At 32.9% G+C, this 20027-nt stretch overlaps 1 protein-coding gene across 1 annotated transcript; it reads right to left on the reverse strand.

Moving 5' to 3' along the window:
• Nucleotides 1-3159: 3159 nt before the first annotated feature.
• On the reverse strand, nt 3160-10717 carry LOC127720090 (uncharacterized). Its single transcript, XM_052226499.1, has 4 exons — nt 10700-10717; nt 7633-7921; nt 6333-6386; nt 3160-3365 (listed from the first exon to the last, which is right to left on the reverse strand). The coding sequence occupies exons 2-4, from the start codon at nt 7919-7921 to the stop codon at nt 3238-3240; spliced, it is 471 nt and encodes a 156-aa protein (XP_052082459.1). The 5' UTR covers nt 10700-10717; the 3' UTR covers nt 3160-3237.
• Nucleotides 10718-20027: the final 9310 nt, after the last annotated feature.

A 20027-nucleotide genomic window follows, 5' to 3' on the forward strand; every position in this document is an offset into this window, starting at 1 on the left:
TTCACGAATGTGACCTACCGAATTAGACTATTTACCGGTTTGTACTAACATGAGCAACACGACGGGTGCCACATGTGGAGCAGGATCTGCTTACACTTCCGGAGCACCTGAGATCACCCCCAGTTTTTGGTGGGGTTCGTGTTGCTTAGTCTTTAGTTTTCTATGTTGTGTTTTGTGTACTATTGTTTGTCTGTTTGTCTTTTTCTTTTTTAGCCATGGCGTTGTCAGTTTATTTTCGATTTATGAGTTTGAATGTCCCGCTGGTATCTTTCGCCCCTCAACAATTTCTTGGTATCTTCCAATGAACTTTTTTAAAAACATGACGAGACGTTCATTGACATAACCTTTGCTCATCAATGTTATGCTCAGACACTGTTGACGTTTTATAAAGTAGCAGTAGCAGCTGCAAGCTCTTGAATACCGAATGAGTTGGGAAATGTATATCCCATATATGCAGGTGAAGTTGGTATATTGCTGCAAAGGTGGGAAAAAATTTATAATTTAAAAATTAAAATCATCTCGCTTGTCATAGATTCTGGTTTTGAGATGTCAAATTCGAGGTATAAGTCTAAAAATGAGGCGGAGACAAGTCAGCTATTAAAGGGGAATAATTTGTGATAACGAAACCCTTGACTCAATAATTTACCAGCAATATCTAGATTACGTTCATTGTCTTGTCAACTAGTATTAACGCATATTTATTCCTGTTAATAATTGTAAAGTTATTGTTAATGCAAATGCAACAGGGTGAGTATCGCAATAATAGAAACTCGTATTTTGATATTTGATACTTATATCTGTATACAGAACTCGAAATCGCAATAATTAATCTCGCATTTTCCCAGTCTTCAAAAATCGCAGTAATAATGCATGCAATAATTTCTGAATTTACAGTATTTAATTCATTTAGTTTATATAGATCTAATTCGAGATATAGAGATTTTGATTTTCTGTCTCTAAATCTTCATAGTGTAAAAGTTATGAAATAAGCTGAATGTTCGTACATAGTCATACATAGTCACACGACTTTTTCGAGATACTGAAAAAAAAAAAGATTTACGGACGCCATCACGAATTGATTGATCGTTATGGAATATCTTTTTCACAGATGACGACTGATATGTTCCTATTGTCGTAACAACAGTTCCGTCCTCTTTTCCTCAAATGTGTCCCACCAAAGTAGACTTTTCATCGGGTTTGTACTTACAAGAGCAACATGACGAGTACCACATCTGAAGCCATATCTGCTTACCCTTCCGGAGCATCTGCAATCAGTTCCAATTGAGTTCGTGTTGCTCAGTTGTTTGTTTACGATGTAGTATGTTGTGAAGTGATGATTGTCTTTTGATCTTTTTTCGTTTTATTGCAATGGCATTGCTATTTTGTTTTCAAAATATGCTTTTGAAGATCCTATTTTGTTTTGTTTTTTTGCCTCTCTTCTTGCATTTTCGTCGTTTGCTTTTAACAAACGAGTATAGATAGTCTTTTGATGAACATTATATTCATTTTTATTGTTGATGTATGTTTATAAGGTACATGGGAATGACAGAAAATACCAGGGAGGTCCACTGATTGAATGACAGTTCCAAACTCTCCTCAATCAGTTATGCTTACTCTTGTTTCACACGTTCCCGCTTTATTAAACTTCTAACGTATTAGAATAAGGCCTGACTGTTGTAACTGGACCCCATTTATACAAAGGGTTAACTTAGATTAGTCCCTTTTGTCTCGTTTCTTACTAGACTGTGTGCCAACATTCGTACCCGAAGCCATTTGCATTAGCAAATCATACTGACGACAGTCGCATCAAGCCCTGAGATTAGAATCCAGTAAGTTGCCTACACCCACAATGATTTGGGCCAATAATATAAATTTGAGTGCATCTCAGTTTTAAAATAGACTGTTGCCCTCGACTAGGGCGTTCACACCTCTTACCATGGAAATGACAAGAGCAAACAAAATATAACGCAGTTGATTCAACCCGTATAATGTATGTATCTTACATAGTGTATGCATCTCCATTTATTAAAGGGACTAAACCATGATTGATCTTGATATTTTACTACTTCAATATTGACAAAGAATTAAAGCACCAAACGGATGCTCTCTATATTTTATGAAAAGTGCGCCAGTGGATTTCTGTGATGTGATTAACGGCGACGCAGAAAGTGTCCCGTGAAATCGGATATATTTTACCATTCCTATCCTAATGAAACACTGTTAAAATGATAGAAAAAATAAACATTTCAAACGTTGAATGCGATTGCGCAACGTTGTTGCTATTCACTCCGATTATCAACTGTGAAATTGACGACAGACGTCACACAATCAAAGTTGGCGGAACATGACTTATTGCATTCGAATATTTTCTTTTTAAATTCATATAAAGCATGCATAACGATGATAGCAAGTGCAATAGTGTAATGACAATTTTCCAAGGCGGTTTGATTCCATGTAATAGATAAACACCAAACAACATAAAAATCGTCGTTCTACCTGTGTAAGAATGGATTTTTTTGAAGACACAATCAACCAACGCAATCTGTCCTCATGATGGCTTTTTAATTTTTTGTTCAATGGTGACATTTTTTTTTACAATAGCTGAACATGCTGAAGACATGGATCTCCAACTCGGGTCATATGCATATGGTCGAAAAATAAGTCAGATTATTGATAAATTAAAAAAACTGCTTATAGCTAAATCGTATTCAAAATCCCGTTTTTGTTTATGTTTGAAACAAGAAATATACTTTTTTTTAAATCATACTGTCTAAATCGTAGCTTATGCCACGAATGTTTTGTTCTCATGTCGGATTTTTGTTCAAATGAACCCTTTAAAGACGATAATTATACCGTTTATCAGGTCAGGAATATTCTAAATAAAAAAAAAACACACGAAGTATTTTACGTTATTTGAGAATGTGGTATTGATGGCAAATTTTTGGTTGACTTATTATGTAGAAGAATGTCTATTGTTAAAGACGATTTATCGCCCTGTAGATGTCTTTTGTTTTTATTTTTCTTCATTCTTTATTTTTGGCCCTCCACTTTATGCCTTGATTCACTATTCTGTAAACCCCAACCAGAACCTCGTATATTGTTGTCTCTTTGAGGAAGTCCCCACATCTCGTTTTATTTGTTCAGATATAAAAGGAAAGATTACAGATTAATAATTGTTTATATTAGCATAAAAAAGTACACATTGGAAGCACTCAATATATCTTTTCGCATATCCATTTATCCAGCCATAGTTGTAGGAGTGGTGGCTGCAGCAGTGGTGGCTGCAGCAGCAGTGGTAGCGGCAGCAGCAGTGGTAGCGGCAGCAGCAGTGGTTGCGGCAGCAGCAGTGGTAGCGGCAGCAGCAGCTGAAATAGAGAAAAAAATGAAAATCCGTTTTACATCAAGACAATCATGAAATGACATAGTGTATAAAACAGATGTAGCGGATTCTTTATTACCTTTAGTGTTTTACAAATATGAGGGGCGACTATTGCATTTTCTAGAGGAGATATAGACTTTGGAAATGAATGTGTTGACCCAATAAAAACTGTAACTAAATAATCTACGACAGTATGAAAATACATATTTTTCCAACACCATGCAGGATAAATCTGTGTTTAAAAATAATTTCCTGAGATAAATAAACTAGCAACAGGTAAAATAGAAAATTCCGTCTAGGAAAAAATCCTCCTGCTCTTTGCCCCATCCCCCTCCTTTCCTCCCCCCTCCCCCTTCCGCAAATTGGAAGTCTCCTTACCTTAATAAATACCGTTATGCATTACGTTCAATTTTTCATAATGACACTGAGAGTAAAATAAATATTGGCGTTAATAAAATAAATATCTAAATTTTCATAACCTCTTAGCGTCATTCCCTGGAACCAATTATACAGGGTAGAACGAGGACATTTTAGATTGCGATATTATCGTTTAAATATATCTCCAATATGCTTTTGTAAGTTATAAATTATGCAAATTGCCAGGATAAATAGCCTTTAGTAGAATAATTTATAGGTATTTTTAGTCCGGTGTCTGTTATAAAAGTCCACGGATTTATTTTGGTACTTAAAATGTTCATGTTCCGTATTTTACTAGGAATATTTATGTTCTAAAATAGTTGAAATATCGAAATATTTTTATAGGTATACATTTTGTACAATATTTTTTTTTTAATATGAACCAAAATATTTGTATCTAAAATTTCTCTAATTCTTACCCGATTTATCCTTTTCCTGACCTGTTGATTATTTTTATTTAATCAACGTGTTGTTCGTTCGATCTCAGTTATTATTTGGTCAAAATTCGACTACGACGTCAAATATTCTTGCTATTCTCTGAATTTTCTATTGTGACATCATGAAAACGGCGACCATGCATGATGCCTATTTTTCCTACCAAACTGGATAACAGGAATTTTACTATGTTTGTAACAAGGATAATTGACTTTCATTATTTTACTATTTTTATTTTCATTATAAAAAACTAAATAATGTAAAGAATTGTATGAGAAATGAAATTCTAAAGGGACTTCATTTTCATAGGAAAGTTTATAATAAATATATAGACTTAATAACTAGAAACTATTATTTTTTTATAATTTTTTTTCCTTTTAATCTTAGAATTTTCAGAAACGTTTTGATATAAATTTGAAAATCGTCTTAAATACGCGGGAAATATTAGTCACTGGATGTTAAGCAAGCAACAATCAATCAATAACGTTGAAATTAAAATTAACGAATTTTTCAGGAAACGAAGCTCTAACCATTTTTTTTAAGTGAATGGTTAATATGGACTTTGAATACTGGAAAAACTTTTTTTTTTTCCATCGATAAACAGGGTTCCAAGTTTTGCTTCCTTTATGTAAACAGATCCCCATACTTTGCTTCCTAGATAACTTGTCCATGTTCATGTTTAGAATAAAGTGAAGTATATAAACAAATTACTCCGGAAAATAAGTGCCAGACATACTTAACTAGCCATAAACACATTTTACAAGAAAAAATTTCCTATTGCTTAATGTGTACTAAAATGAATAACATTGACTTATTTACCTAGTAAATAAAAACTTGGGGATGCATTTTACTACCGGACCGAATTTGCTGTTACACTTTAACATACATGCACATGCTGTCCTTATTTTTTAACAATAGGAAACAAATTGTGTTACGTCAATCAAAGGGAATTAGTTGTACGTGTATAAAAAAATTCGATCTTTTAGAATTGTGAAAAAATATTAGTAGGCTTATACAGGCGACATTGGATCGTATAAGTATGAGGAAGACCACACTTAATTAAGATATATAAACAGTATTTCGCCTTATTAAAATAACTTGCATGTGGATTCATTAAGTGATCTTCATGTATTGATCACCTAAATAGATGTAATAAAGCAGCTCAAGTCCAAGGTCCAAATAAATTCCACGCTAAAATACACTATTAGTAATTCTCGCTCAATTATGGAAATTTCTCAATCAAACATTACTTAGTAATAACAACGATGTCAAATATCTACCAAATAAAAAGAACCAAAATACGATGGTTTTTAAAAGAGACATTAGAAATACATAGTGTTTTTTATCTATAAAGTGATTCTATAAGACAATTCTCTAATTTTTGTCGACCCGATTCAAATTCCTTGACGGAATTATTACCATTTATAGAATATATATATAACAGTATCTTTTTTTTATATCGTATCTGACCTTGTTTTGATATAAAATTGCGTTATGTTGAGCTACAGAATTTTTATAGAATTACCAGCCTTCCATATACAAGCCTATTCGTACAATAATATGTATTCATAACAATGTGTCAACTTTTATATCAGTACCGTAAGTTTGTGTTTAAGTAATCATTAGACATAAGTTAAAGCAGATTTACAGAAAACAAGGTATTAGGGCAAATTTCACCTTGAATTTATTTCACACCAGTTTTATTTTCAAATACTTAAGTTCATAGTTTTAAAGTCGAATATGTTTATTTTAAAATTCTAACATTAATCGGCTTATTTCTAAGCAGAAAATCAAATTATAAAAGCCAGAAGAAATGCTTTAAACCACAGGAGCTTTATATAAACTGCCTTCAATAGCAACATGTATCGTTAAATAACATTTTTGATTAAAAGAAAATATGTAAATTTGTGAAGCTCAATTTTAAGTATATGATATAGACTCTCTTATATTCAATTTCTTGTAAGATTTTCTTACTTTAGAATTTTGATCCTGTAGGTGAAACAAATACAAGATGAAATTAGCCATACTCTTTTGCTGACAAGGACGACTTGATAACAAAAGGTAACCGAAGACAAATCGGCTAGTAAAGATTAAAACATACTTGTTGCGGCTGTGGCCATAGCTGTAGTTGTTCTACCAAGACCTAATGCCAATACTACAATAAAATATCAATACCTTTTGTTAATACATATTCAACATGTTTTAATTGCTATAAGAAAACCGATGAAAAAATTAAACATGACTGAAAATTTGACGTTTCTAGACTTTTTAAAATCATGGTTAGCTGGTTTCCTCATACCGTACGGCAATATTGATATATCTGAAATATGGTAATTAATATGGTTAACATGTTCGATTAAATTGATACTATTTGCATAAACAACATACTCGTAGATGTTGATAATAAAATAGATTAATGGCCAATAGCATCAATATTGATTTCCAATCACAAAACAATCACACATACTTGCATGGTTATTAATAAGTTTATCTACTACTAGTATCCATGTAAAATTTGGAATGTAAATATGATAAAATATGAGACGACTATATCTAATTTACATAGAAGTAATACAGATTCTTTATCTTTTCTCTTGATCTAAAAAGAGCAAGTAGGTTTGATAAACGAGTAATAATGTCATTATCTCAAATTTGACAAATATAGTTACACCTTCAGAAGATGTTTTATAGCTATGGATTTAAAAGGAAGCCTTAATTGCTTATATTTGTCTTTCATCAAATTGATACCTTATCACTGCTTTTGTATGGCAATATGAATATTGTCTTTTCTGGTTTAATTGCCAAAACCTGATAATTGTGCTGATACACGATAACACTTCTATGTAAGTACTGTAAACCAACTTATTTTCGCGGATTCTTTATTTCTTGTTTCGCTTTTTCTAGCCCACTTCGTGGCGATTAAAGTTCACGATTTTCAAATGTTCTTGATGTATTTGAATTAGGAAAGATCCAAGTTTTACATATTCGCGACGATTTATATTCGCGTTATTTATTTACTCATGAAAGTGGCAAAAATAAATCGCTCGCAAAAATTAGTTGGTTTACAGTACTATTGTGCTGAACAACCCTTGCAGAATGCAGTGGACAGCGTGATAATCATCATCAGGTACTATAGAAACGAAAAAATTAGAAAGTCAATGATATTGTGACTGTATAATCATGACAGAATACAGTGGACAGTTTGATTAACTTCATTAGGTACTCATGAAAAATCATGACGTAAATACGTTTGTGAGTATGAAAATCAAACAAGTCTTTAACCGAACATACTTTCATGGTTAGCTTTTCTTGGTTAAAATACAGTTACATATTTGTTTTACTAGCAAGTTATGGACGCAATAAGTAGGTAGTAAGTATTTGTAAGTATAAGTAGTACTAACATAGAAGGGGTATCGCTAATAGTGGCAATAATGATTCAATTCCTCCACCAAATCCACCAAATACATCACCAATTCCATTGTCTTTGACCAATAAAACGGTCTTCTGTCTTTCATCAGAACGTGCTCTTATAGGAAACGGTCTAGGTATAGGTAAAGGCACTAGTCTCATCCCCACGGGTGGTCCTTTTCCCTGTGGTGGTGGAAATTTATGACAGCTAACATGACCAGGAACTTGCGTCAATCCAATGAAAACTGCTACGACACAGATGGTCAGTTTGAAATACGTCATCTATTAACAAAAAAAATCTTATTTACATAGGAAATACTATTTTTTATTCTTTGTTGTCATAGTTGTTTGTCTTTATAGTGATTGAGATAATAAATAAATGTTGACTGTTGTAACCAAATTTTGGACATTTTTACCTGTTATGTCTGATTGTTTTGCTCACACATTGTTGTCAATATGGTGGAATTCTATGCAACTGTCTTACTTATTGTTATAACAATGTACATTGTTTGCAATGAAGTACTGTCATTCCAAGTCAAACAAAACCCGATAATTTATGTGAGACAAATTCTACAATCTCATCTTGACGTCACCAATAGCATAAAAACACGAAGACAAATATTTTACTTACTGATTTCCAATTCAAAACAAGCACACAAGCACATATTACTTATATTCCCTCCAGGATTAAGGTAAAATAAAAATGAAAGGCCTTGATAAATGTTTTTAAATATTAATTTTAGGTATTTTAATTCAAGGTAGAACTACAGTCAGACTTTTCGAACTCTAACCAACAGGCATTAATGATTAGTTTCTCCAAAACTACTTAATGGATTTTTAAAATCTCTAACTCATTTTAAAGCTGAAATATTACTCTTTCCTTATCTACAGATATTTATTATCGATTAAAAAATATAGCTCATTTACTGCCAAAAGAGTGCTCTCCAACCTTGGATGAAAATAGCACATTCAGGTCAAATTGTAGTAAAAATTTGTTTTCATCCCTTTAATTAATCATACACAAGCTACAAAACTATGTCTCAGATTTTTTATATACACCTCCATTTAGAAGATATATTGATTTAGCTGATGGGTGCTAAACATCATTTCACCTTTCATCCTTGGAGACCTATAAATTCATTCAAAAACAAATTATCCAAAAACTAGGACACGGTTTTGTAGAAAAAACTCCCTTCAATCACATATATCAAAGTCAATCCAAAGGGGGTACCTATAAAGTTTTAAATTTAATTTTTTGAGAACAATTCCAATGAAAATTTATTTTGAAAAATCACCTAAAAACTGAATTTATCCTTTTGAACCCCTATAAGTGCAACATAAATCTAACCACTCCACTGGGAGTGTTCTGACACCATTATTTTATCAATAGAATCACACAGTTTGTGTCTTTTATACACTTAAACTGAAAATTATTTGTGCACTGTCCATCCCTTAACTACACTAATTAAGCATTTGGCGGGAGTTTTACGTCACAGATCTGTATAGATCTAAAAAAAAATATGGTCAAAGCTCCTCCCCTGTCCAGATAGTTTAAGATAAGAGAATATTAAGAGTGACCAGTTGCATATAATCAAAATTTAACATTATCCTCACTATGAAATAAAAATTATCGTTCATATCTTAGAAGAAGTATATGGTACTGTGAAATTACTAAGACACAGAAACTAAAAAATGTACAATAAAGGATATTTTCATACTGCCTATACTGTCCTCTACAAAATGGAACAGGACATTCTTATAGTACAAGTTAACAAAAATTACGATCATGTTTGTGATTTGTCAAGAGTAAGGATTGTTGTGAATGTCACTGTGTGCTGGTGTCATACAGATTTAGATTTCTTGCATTAGTAAGAACATTTGTCAGAGACTTTCATAGCTACTCATACACATTTGTATTTATCTATATGGCTTTACTTTTTCTCTTTTATATTTTTTTTGTTGCCCTCCATAGTTATATAAATTAATTTTGATTCCAGCATAGTAAGATAAGACCACATTATTTATATTGTGGTCAGAGATAACCAACTGGACACTTGGTATCGACAGATGATTGAAAAATTAGCTCCTCCCATATGCTCTTATATATGAAGTATTTACAATGTGCTTTTATTTACATAATTTAATTATTTATTTACTCCCTGTTGTGACAAGATAATGCTTCTGGGATTTTTACAAAATGTTTAGATGGATAAATATTTTAAAGAAATGTGATAAAAAAAATCCCTAAGGATTCATTACAATACTGTAGTGCTACCTCAATGCTATGGTAATCTTAACAATTACTCTGATGAACTATCAAAAAAGGTCCAAAAAGTCATTTGTTTCCACTAAACAATATACCTATATACAGTAGCATGTAGTTTGTTAAATTCTACGGTAGAACCATTTTGCTAACTACAATTCAGAGGTTACTTATTTGGATACATAAGTATCTCTATATACGGCCTACCAGAGAGAACAAGTATCCCATAAAGATATTGAATATCTTGAATTCACAATTAAATCTTGTTTTGAAAAATTTCACATATTTGTTTGAAAATATACACCAGGAATAGATAGTAAAACATCAAATTTAGCATTAAGAAAAATAGGTTCCATCCTTCGGAGTTGAAAATAAAGGTTCACTGTTAACCATATGTGAAAAGACTTTTAAGTACATGTAATTGTTTTAATACTCTATTATATGAGGCATTCATACTATCCAAGAATCATGACTCATCAGAATATTACAAATGGTTTACAAATGCAAAAGCAATCTCCTGTGCAGAGATAATATCTGTTCCGTTCCAAACTACGTAACACTACACTCAGTGAAGTAATGCAAAGCACATATGCAACGGATGTGAATTCTGTGCCGGAGATTGATGCAAATGAACCTCATGTAGACTTAAATCATCTAGAGGAATATAAGAATACAATCAAAATAAATATAGTAAAAACTTAAATGAAAGTCAAATTCCTAAATTATTATGAATAATTATATAAAACAATTGAGAAAAGGATGATAAATTGTATAGTAAAGAATTACATTTCATTTACCTTTGTGGTCGCCGGTTGTCCTGACCAAGAAAATATTCATTCGCGCTTCTTATATATGCTGTGATGAGGCAGATAAGCCTTCGGGGTACTCTATAAGCGTACAAAGTCTTGTATATTTTGATAAAAATTAAATTTGTATTGATGACATAACTTGCATTTTAGCAAGTATGGGAAAATATCATGTTATTTTGTTTAATAGTACAATTATACGTAATCAGTTATGTAATCAGTTACCAATGATTTCTTATACCTATACCAAACCAATTGCAACTAAAATTTTCAATTGCAAACACGTTTTGCAGGATCTCAGGATTGACGACTTCAATTCTAAACCTCCTGATTGCACCTGTGCTGGTTCCCAATTCACATACAATCCGGCTGGCCACGTTATTACCGGAGACCTCAACATTGTCAATAACACTTTCCTGCGAAATTTGTTATCCAAATGTCCGAAATATCGTGAGCCTGAATCCATCAATTGGAAATACAACTTCAAAATACTGATGGATTCAGTCGAGGATTATGCCAGGCAATGGGCTAAACGCGAGAAAGAAGACGTAGATACTCTTTCCGAATGGATTAAGGCTGTGAGGTCGTTGATACAAATCCGAATTAAGAAACTAAATGGGCATATCAATACCTACGCTACATCAATTTTTAAAGACCCAAATGTTGCAAAACACTTGATCTACCTCCATGACAAATATGTTGTTGTCCCCGCTGATAAAGTCCCAAACAACATCGTTTTTGTGTGTAAATATCATTACATAAACTGCTTGATAAATGAATTAGGTATTGACAATTCACTTGGAAACTCAACATATACCCTCACGACACTAACCAAAGAGAAAATCCTGGATAATCATAGGTCTGTTCTATGTTCCTTTGGAATTTCAACCAAAGATGAAGAACTGGATCTTCCATCACTGTATTGGATACCTTAACTACATAAGTGTCCTTACAAACAACGGTATATTGCTGGGTCTTCCAAGTGCTCGACGAAACCTCTTTCTAAATTATTAACATCTATTTTATCAGCAATCAAAGCCGGGCTCCAAAGTTATTGTGAAACTGCCTATTCTAGAGGTGGCGTGAATCAGATGTGGATACTAAAAAATTCCATAGATCTTTAACATACAATCTAAGACTCTCTCATCTTGCAATAGTATTAAAACATTTGACTTTTCTACACTTTACACAAGAATTCCCCATTCCAAACTAAAAGACAAATTGAAAGAGTTGGTATTACTTTGTTTCATTAAAAAGAATGGCGAACGTAGATACAAGTATCTTGTCTTGGGGAGGGATAAATCCTACTTTGTAAAGAATCACTCTGAATCAAACAAAAAATTCTCTGAAACTGACATTATCAAGATGCTTGATTTCTTGATTGACAACATATTTGTTACGTTTGGAGGACGTGTTTTTCAACAGACTGTCGGAATTCCAATGGGAACCAATTGTGCCCCTCTTCTTGCCGACTTGTTTCTTCATTATTATGAGACTGACTTCATACAGGAAATTCTGAGAAAGAAAGATAAGAAGTTAGCAAAATATCCTTTAAATCTACGTTCCGCTATATAGATGATTTTCTCTCACTAAATAATACAAAATTTGGTGACTATGTTGAACGAATCTATCCCATCGAACTAGAGATAAAGGATACTACTGATACAGTTAAGTCTGCCTCATATCTTGACTTACATCTAGAAATTGATAATGAGGGTCGGTTGAAAACAAAACTTTACGACAAAAGAGATGATTTCAGCTTCCCAATTGTGAACTTTCCATTTCTATGTAGCAACATTCCAGCAGCGCCTGCATAGAGATTATATATCTCCCAGTTGATACGATATTCCCGGGCTTGATAGAGGATTGCTGCTCACAAGGAAGCTATCAAACCAAGAGTTCCAAATGGTGAAGTTGAAATCATCCCTTCGTAAATTTTACGGATTCCATCACGAGTTGGTTGACCGTTATGGAATAAACGTTTCACAGATGATATCGGATATGTTCCTTATGTCGTAACTACAATACCCTTCCCTTTTCACGAATGTGACTTACCTAATTAGACTATTTACCGGATTTGTAATAACATAAGCAACACGACGGGTGCCACATGTGGAGCAGGATCTGCTTACCCTTCCGGAGCACCTGAGATAACCCCCAGTTTTTGGTGAGGTTCGTGTTGCTTAGTCTTTAGTTTTCTATGTTGTGTTTTGTGTACTATTATTTGTCTGTTTGTCTTTTTCTTTTTTAGCCATGGCGTTGTCAGTTTGTTTTCATCTATGAGTTTGACTGTCCCTCTGGTATCTTTCGTCCCTCTTTTATGTAGACTTACAAGTTATTTCAGTTGCTTTCCTACGAAAGTTGATTAGAATTTCTCAGAATAACGAGCGAACCTAATAAAGATTATTCCTGTGACGCGTGTTGTGCACACAAGAAAATCTTTTAATTAGTTATTGTTTATAAACTAAATTAGCATTTGTTTCCATTGTCCTCATCTCAAAACTAAGGAAAGTGGATTCATTAAACCGTAACAAAGGAAGCTGGTTGCTTCCAGTTTAAATTTTTGAGTTTTCTGCTTGTCTCCTTTTTTGTTAGGATAAAGGTCGAAATCTCAAAATAGAACAAAAATATTCAAAAAAAGAAAAACATTCATGTAAACTTTAAAAAAATTATTCTGAAAGGTTATCAATTTTGCACCAACATAAAAACCAAATAATGTAAGTTGAAGAGCATTGAGTAGCCGGAATTATGAAAGGTTTCAAAAAATATAACTAAGGTAATCTATTCCTGGGTTTAAAATCCTAAATACGTTGACAAATTCAAGGTTTTGTAAACAGTTTAATTTGGTTTGTGACCATATCGATGCTAATTCGTGTCATTACAGAAGTACTGACTATACTGGGGTGATGATTCCAAAATTGATGTTTGTTTAAATACTGTTACGAAAACTTTACATATATGTTGGTATTGTACAAATTCAAGTTTTATTAGACTGTTTATATCGTCTTTACCATAAATCCATTGGATGTGTACTGATTGACTTGCGTCTGATAATCATCACATTTCTAGAAACTTTGGCCAGTTTTTACATTGTTTGAATGTTTTACATTGTCTCATGTCGTTACCTATTATACGGTATGGGGTTTGATTTTTTGTACCTCACATACCTATAGTTGGTTACATCTACATCATTTTGTCTTTGATGGCAATCAAAACACATCTTTTTTTTTAATAATAACTCCTATAAGGGTTCAATTGAAAAATTTGGCCATGTTAACGTATTTGTAAAATTATTTCTCTATCTATAACAGTATTCAATATAATTCAAAATCATTGCGTGCATTTATTATTGCGAGTTTCTGAGAATGGACAAAAATTCGAATTACATATCAGAATGTGAATTTTTATTCTTCGATATTCACCCAGTCGCACGCATTATTCGCATTAATAAAAACTTCGCAATAATTTCTGAACAGTAACCTAGCGATGCGATATTTCCTAACAGAGTACATGTCAGGGACAATTACTTCAAATGGATTGTCAGATTTATCAAGATGGACTTGACCAGGAAATAATTTCTACCCCATGTCAATTTTGTTTTAGCTTTTAAGATATCAGCCAAAAATTGCGAAATTTGCCAAAACTTGACATTTCAGGGACAATGAATTCAAAATTGGAAGTCGAGTTTTTCGGCATATTCTATAAGAGATAGACATGCCAGTATTTTCCATGTTTCTTCGTTTGGACTAGATAAATCAATACTAGCCCATTTGGTGTATTCTTCCACTCAACAATTAATAAATAAATCGTCTGTTAAATATATAACTGTAAGTTTATGTTTTTTTTAATATTATAAAAATAAGGAGATGTGGTATGATGGCCTAATCCATTACAAATATAACAGACATGAAACAACGACAACCGCTCAACTACAGGCTCCTGACTTGGGACAGGCACAAAAAGGATGTGGCAGGGTTAAACATGTTTGTGAGCGCTCAACCCTCCCCTAACCTGGAACAGTAGTGTAACAGCACAACATAAGAACAAACTATAGAAATCAGTTGAAAAAGGCTTAACTCATCAGATCGATACAAAGTAGAAAAAACATCAAACATAAACACACACCGGACGTGGCAGGGTATTTATCCATCCCTCATCCATAACAACAAAAAGGACACTAAAAAAAGATCTGAGAGTACTCGCAGATGCTGACAGCTAGTTCAAATCTTAATATTGTTTGCAAGCAAGAAATAAGGAGACATTCTTTCATGAATTTGGAATGAATGAGCACTCAGGTAAGCCTACATACAAAATCGTACGTCCTTTGTTGCTTCAATGAACATTACATTCAACAGCAAATCTGAGGACTTAACTTGTTTGTATTGGATACCTAAGCTTCACAAAATTCCGTACAAACAACGGCACATAGCCGGTTCATATGCATGTTATACAAGGAATTGTCCATTTGATTGACACAAACTATGTCCGCAGTGAGAGAGGGTCTTCAAAAATACTGTGAAACTGGTTACTCGCGTATTGGTATTAACCATATGTGGACTCTAAAAAACTCTAGAGAACTTCTGGATTATATTGAATCTCTATCTTTCTCTGAAATTAATTCTATCACAACTTTTGATTTGTCAACCCTGTATACCACCATTCCCTTTGTGAAATTGAAAAATCGTCTAAAAGAAATAATCAACATTTTTTTACGATATAAAAATGATAGCATACGCTATAAATGTATTGCTTTTGGATACACTACGGCATATTTCGTAAACAGTGAACAAAAAGGTAAAACATGCTACGAGAGGAACACGTGATCAGTATGCTGGAGTTTCTTATTGACAACATATTTGTTGAATTTGGAGATAGACTTTTTTTTAACAAATTGTCGGAATTCAAATGGGAACGAACTGTGCGCCGCTCCTTGACAACCTCTTCTTATTTTCATATATAAGACGAAGTTCTTTCAGACAAGAAGATCAAAGAAGCCAGACTCAATAATTTCACATTCAGATATGTTGATGATGTTCTTACCATTAACAATCCAAAATTTTCGGATTGGGTTCCATTAATATATCCTCCAGAACTAGAAATTAAAGAAACAACAGACACGGCTTCCTCCGCCTTATTTTTAGATGTATACCTAGATTTTTCCAGAAGTGATCATCTCAGTACTAGAATCTATGACAAAAGAGAAAATTTTAATTTTGAAATTATAAATCTTTCTCACCTCAGCAGCAATATACAAACTTCACCTGCATATGAGATATACATTTCCCAACTCATTCGGTATTCAAGAGCTTGCACTGCTGCTTTATAAAACGTCACCAGCGTCTGAGCAGAAAGTTGATGAACCAAAGTTGTGTCAAAAAACGGCTCGTCTTTTTTCTAAAAAAGTTCTTCGGAACATACCAAGACCTTGTTGATAAATATTCCGTATCAACTTCACAAATAATACATGATGGTCTTGAAGTATATATTCTAGGTAATGACGTTGTATATCATCTTAAATACGTGTAATAATGTTCTTTTTATTTGTCTTTGTATATTGTTAACCTTTACTGCTTAGTCCATTTTTGGTAATATTTTGATTGGCGTGGCAAGGTATTTATACATCCTGCCATTATGTTATTGTGCTAAGGTAATTTTTGTATTCTTGTCTCTCATTTTTGCGTATGTACTTTTGTTTTTCTTTGTTGAAATAGTGATTTGTTTTTATGTTGACTGCTGTACTCCAATTTTTGACATTTTACCTATTTGTCAATTTGTTTTGCTCACACATTGTTGGAAATATAACGGAGTTCTATATGACTGTCATACAGGTGAAAGGTTTAGCTAGCTATAACACCATGTTTAATCTATCATTTTCTACATCAGGAAATGCCTATACCAAGTCAGGAATAGGACAGTTGTCAGTTTGTTTTGATTTATGAGTTTGAACGTCCCTTTGGTATCTTTCGCCTCTATTTTAGAAAATTTATAGAACAATGTGCTACTAGAAGATATAATAACAACGATATAAAAATACTTAAGATGGTACCAAACACTTTGACTAAAATTAATTTTGCTCGTTTTCTCTTCATAAAATTTTGACAAAATATTTACTTTGACCCTGTGACAAAAATATAATAATTTCAAAAAACTTGAACCACCCTCTTTATCGGAAAAATTTCATTTGATATATAGCAGTTTGACAAACACTTAATTTGATAATTGAGAAGCTTAATATTTCCTTAACAATAGAACGTGATTAAAACGTTCAGGTGATTTTTACAGAGTTATCTGCCTGTAGTGTTATGTACCACCTTAATAAAAAGTCATGATACCTTAACCATTTTCCATCCCTATATGCCTTTTTAAATTAAATTTTATGTTCATTTCATTACTTTTAAATCATCAAAATATTTATGATTTTAAAAAGAGGTTTAAATTAAATGATGTATCCAATTTTGGAAAGACAATCTTTTACAGAATGATTCAATGAAAAAGGTTGAATTAAGAACATATTTCAAATTTAAGGACATTTTAAAAAGAGAGACTTATCTAACTGTTGTGAAGAATTTTGAAACAAGAAAACACCTCACACAAATGAGAATTAGTGATAATAAATTAGCTATTGAGTATGGTTGTTATAGAAAGATTGACAAAGATAAAAGAATATGTAAATTTTGTTCTTTAAATTCATTTGAAATAGAAATTCCGTTTCTGATGGAATTTTTATAGCATTCCAACAACAAGACAATTATGTTAAAACTCAAATATCTAAACTGATTCATTTGGCTACTCTCTTGTAAACATGGCAAATAGGCAACGCTGTGACTTTTAATTTTTGTGAATGTTTTACAATAAGAAAACAACTGCTATAGGTAAATCCATATTATCATAAGCATTAGCATTATTGTTTCTTTACTTACATCATATATAACATGCACTTTGTGAGACGATAATTGTTTTAATAAAGTATTCGTATCAGTATTCACGCAAAGTCTTTTGCATTCTAACAAATTTGCCAGAAAAAAACAAACTCATTTAACTATCTAGAGAAATTCAATAAATCCAGATGTAAATAATTGAAATGAAAACAATTTGAGTCTACAGACGAATTTTGTCTGGTCCCCAAATCCAAACAAGACAAGAAGCGTCGATACAGATATCAGTAACGAGGAACAAGAAGTATACAATATCTAGTGAACATAACAGACCCTTCCAAAACTCATTAGTATGATTGGAACAAATATGTCAATCGTTTTTGAACTGAGTTTTACTGTGCGTATTGCTGTGAGTTTGTTCATTCTACATTGGCTAGAGGTGTAGGAGGGTTGAGATCTCACAAAAAACACGTATAACCCCTCCGAATGTTTGCGCCTGTTCCAAGTCAGGAACCTCTGGCCATTGGTAGTCTTGTATGTTTTTTTTTAAGTTCGGTTCATTTATATGTTTCGAAGTTTAGTTTGACGTCCATTTCTATGAACTAGTACACATTTTTGTTTAGGGGCCAGCTGAAGCCTGCCTCCGGATGCGGGATTTTCGCGTTGTGTTGAAAACCTATTGGTGACCTGGGCTGTTTTCTGCTCTTTGATCATATTGTTGTCTCTTTGACACATTCCCCGTTTCCATTCTCAATTTTATTTAAAAGTACTTATTATAAAAAGGACATATAAATTTTCAAGACAAAAACATCTAGGGCAAATTTACAACCCTTAACGTATGCTATACCTATATGGAGAAATGAACTTCAAGAGTTTCAAGCTGATTGTAATGCATATTAGAATTAATTTAAGGAAGTTGTGTCCCTGATCAAAGAGAAAAATGAAGACTGTTAGACTTAGGCTGAGGATTTTTTAGCTGTAATACAGCAAATAAAGGAGCGGATTACTAGAGAATATCTGGGCAGTGTCAACCCCTCCAACGGAACACAAATATACAGAAGAAGAACTATCAATTATAGATCCACACCGACCAAAATCAAACTATAAATCATGCACACTAGAGTTTTGCAACTGAGATAAAATTGTACAGGTCTTGATACTATGGTATGGAATTTGTGTACAATATTCGTTAAAAAAAGTCTCAAGATGGTTCGAAAATCCACCAACCACGTCATGTTCAGAGGCTACCTGCAGTTTTGTTTGTGGTTTTTTAAAACGAGAGGGAGCTCCAACTTATAGCGTCAATTCGAGGCCACACCGGCACCTCGCTCTGAGAAAAAAAAAATTTTGTACATGACATATTGACGTGTTCATTGCATTCGCAAGATTTACTACATACACTGTTTTGTGAGAAAGTCAGAGGATACTGGACCTTATAAATGTATTATAACTTAAGAGCTGTCTCTCATTCTTCATTCATACTCCAAAAGTGATCTGGGTGGTGGTTTCACAATATGAGCAATCATCCAGCATTTGAATGTGTTGTCTTAATGATGCCTGAGATGGAGATAGATTCACTACGGAATCAATCTATGACTTCACTCATAGCATTGAGATCACCATGTTCCAGGTTTGATTTTGCCTCTGTGTCATAAAGATCAGCGATGAATTGTTTTCAAAAATGTGTCAATATCTGAACCAGCTAGATTTAATATATTTGATACCTACATGGTTTGTGTTTCAATGCCCAATAAGCTGTCATTTTTTTCAATACTGAACCCAATAGCATAATGTTGCTTAGATTGTGAACACGGTACAAATTGTCTGGCGTCTTTGGTTTGAAAAATGCAACCATTCTGGAGCCACGATGTTTGACATATGAAAAAAGTACTATTAAACACAAAGTAGTTAAGCATAGGTATCTGAATTGACTTATTTACAAAAACAAAACATATATTCATTTGCGAACAGAGGCTGCCCAATAAGTCGTATGTCTGCCACTCCCTGTATACTAATCAAATACAGTCGCTGACAGTCTCAGCACAAAGTTGTTTCAGTCATTTGGTTTAAAAGAAACTCCCATACTAGAATATTTTGTCACATTCTTGTAACATGGGAGATCCTTGTAATATTTTCCAAATGAAAACTATCATTACTATTAACCAAGCAAGACATATTAATCATAGGGGTAGGAGGAAATTCTAAAGCTGTAGAAGTAGAAACTTCAGATGGAGTTGGAAAGTAATCATTTGAAATTTTGGAAAAAAAAGGCCACACATAACAATGAACATTCAAAACTCTTAATCGAAAGATTGTTAACTGCTTTTCAATTTTTGCAGAACCCTGATATATTTAAGGTGTGGGATAATAAACAAAAACAAGCTTGTATTTCTGAAATTTATAATCCGCTTTCAGCTGGATGCGCGAATAACATCGGAAATACC

The sequence above is a fragment of the Mytilus californianus genome, unplaced genomic scaffold, assembly GCF_021869535.1.
Source record: "Mytilus californianus isolate M0D057914Y unplaced genomic scaffold, xbMytCali1.0.p SCAF_11, whole genome shotgun sequence".
Taxonomy (NCBI): Eukaryota; Metazoa; Mollusca; class Bivalvia; order Mytilida; family Mytilidae; genus Mytilus; species Mytilus californianus.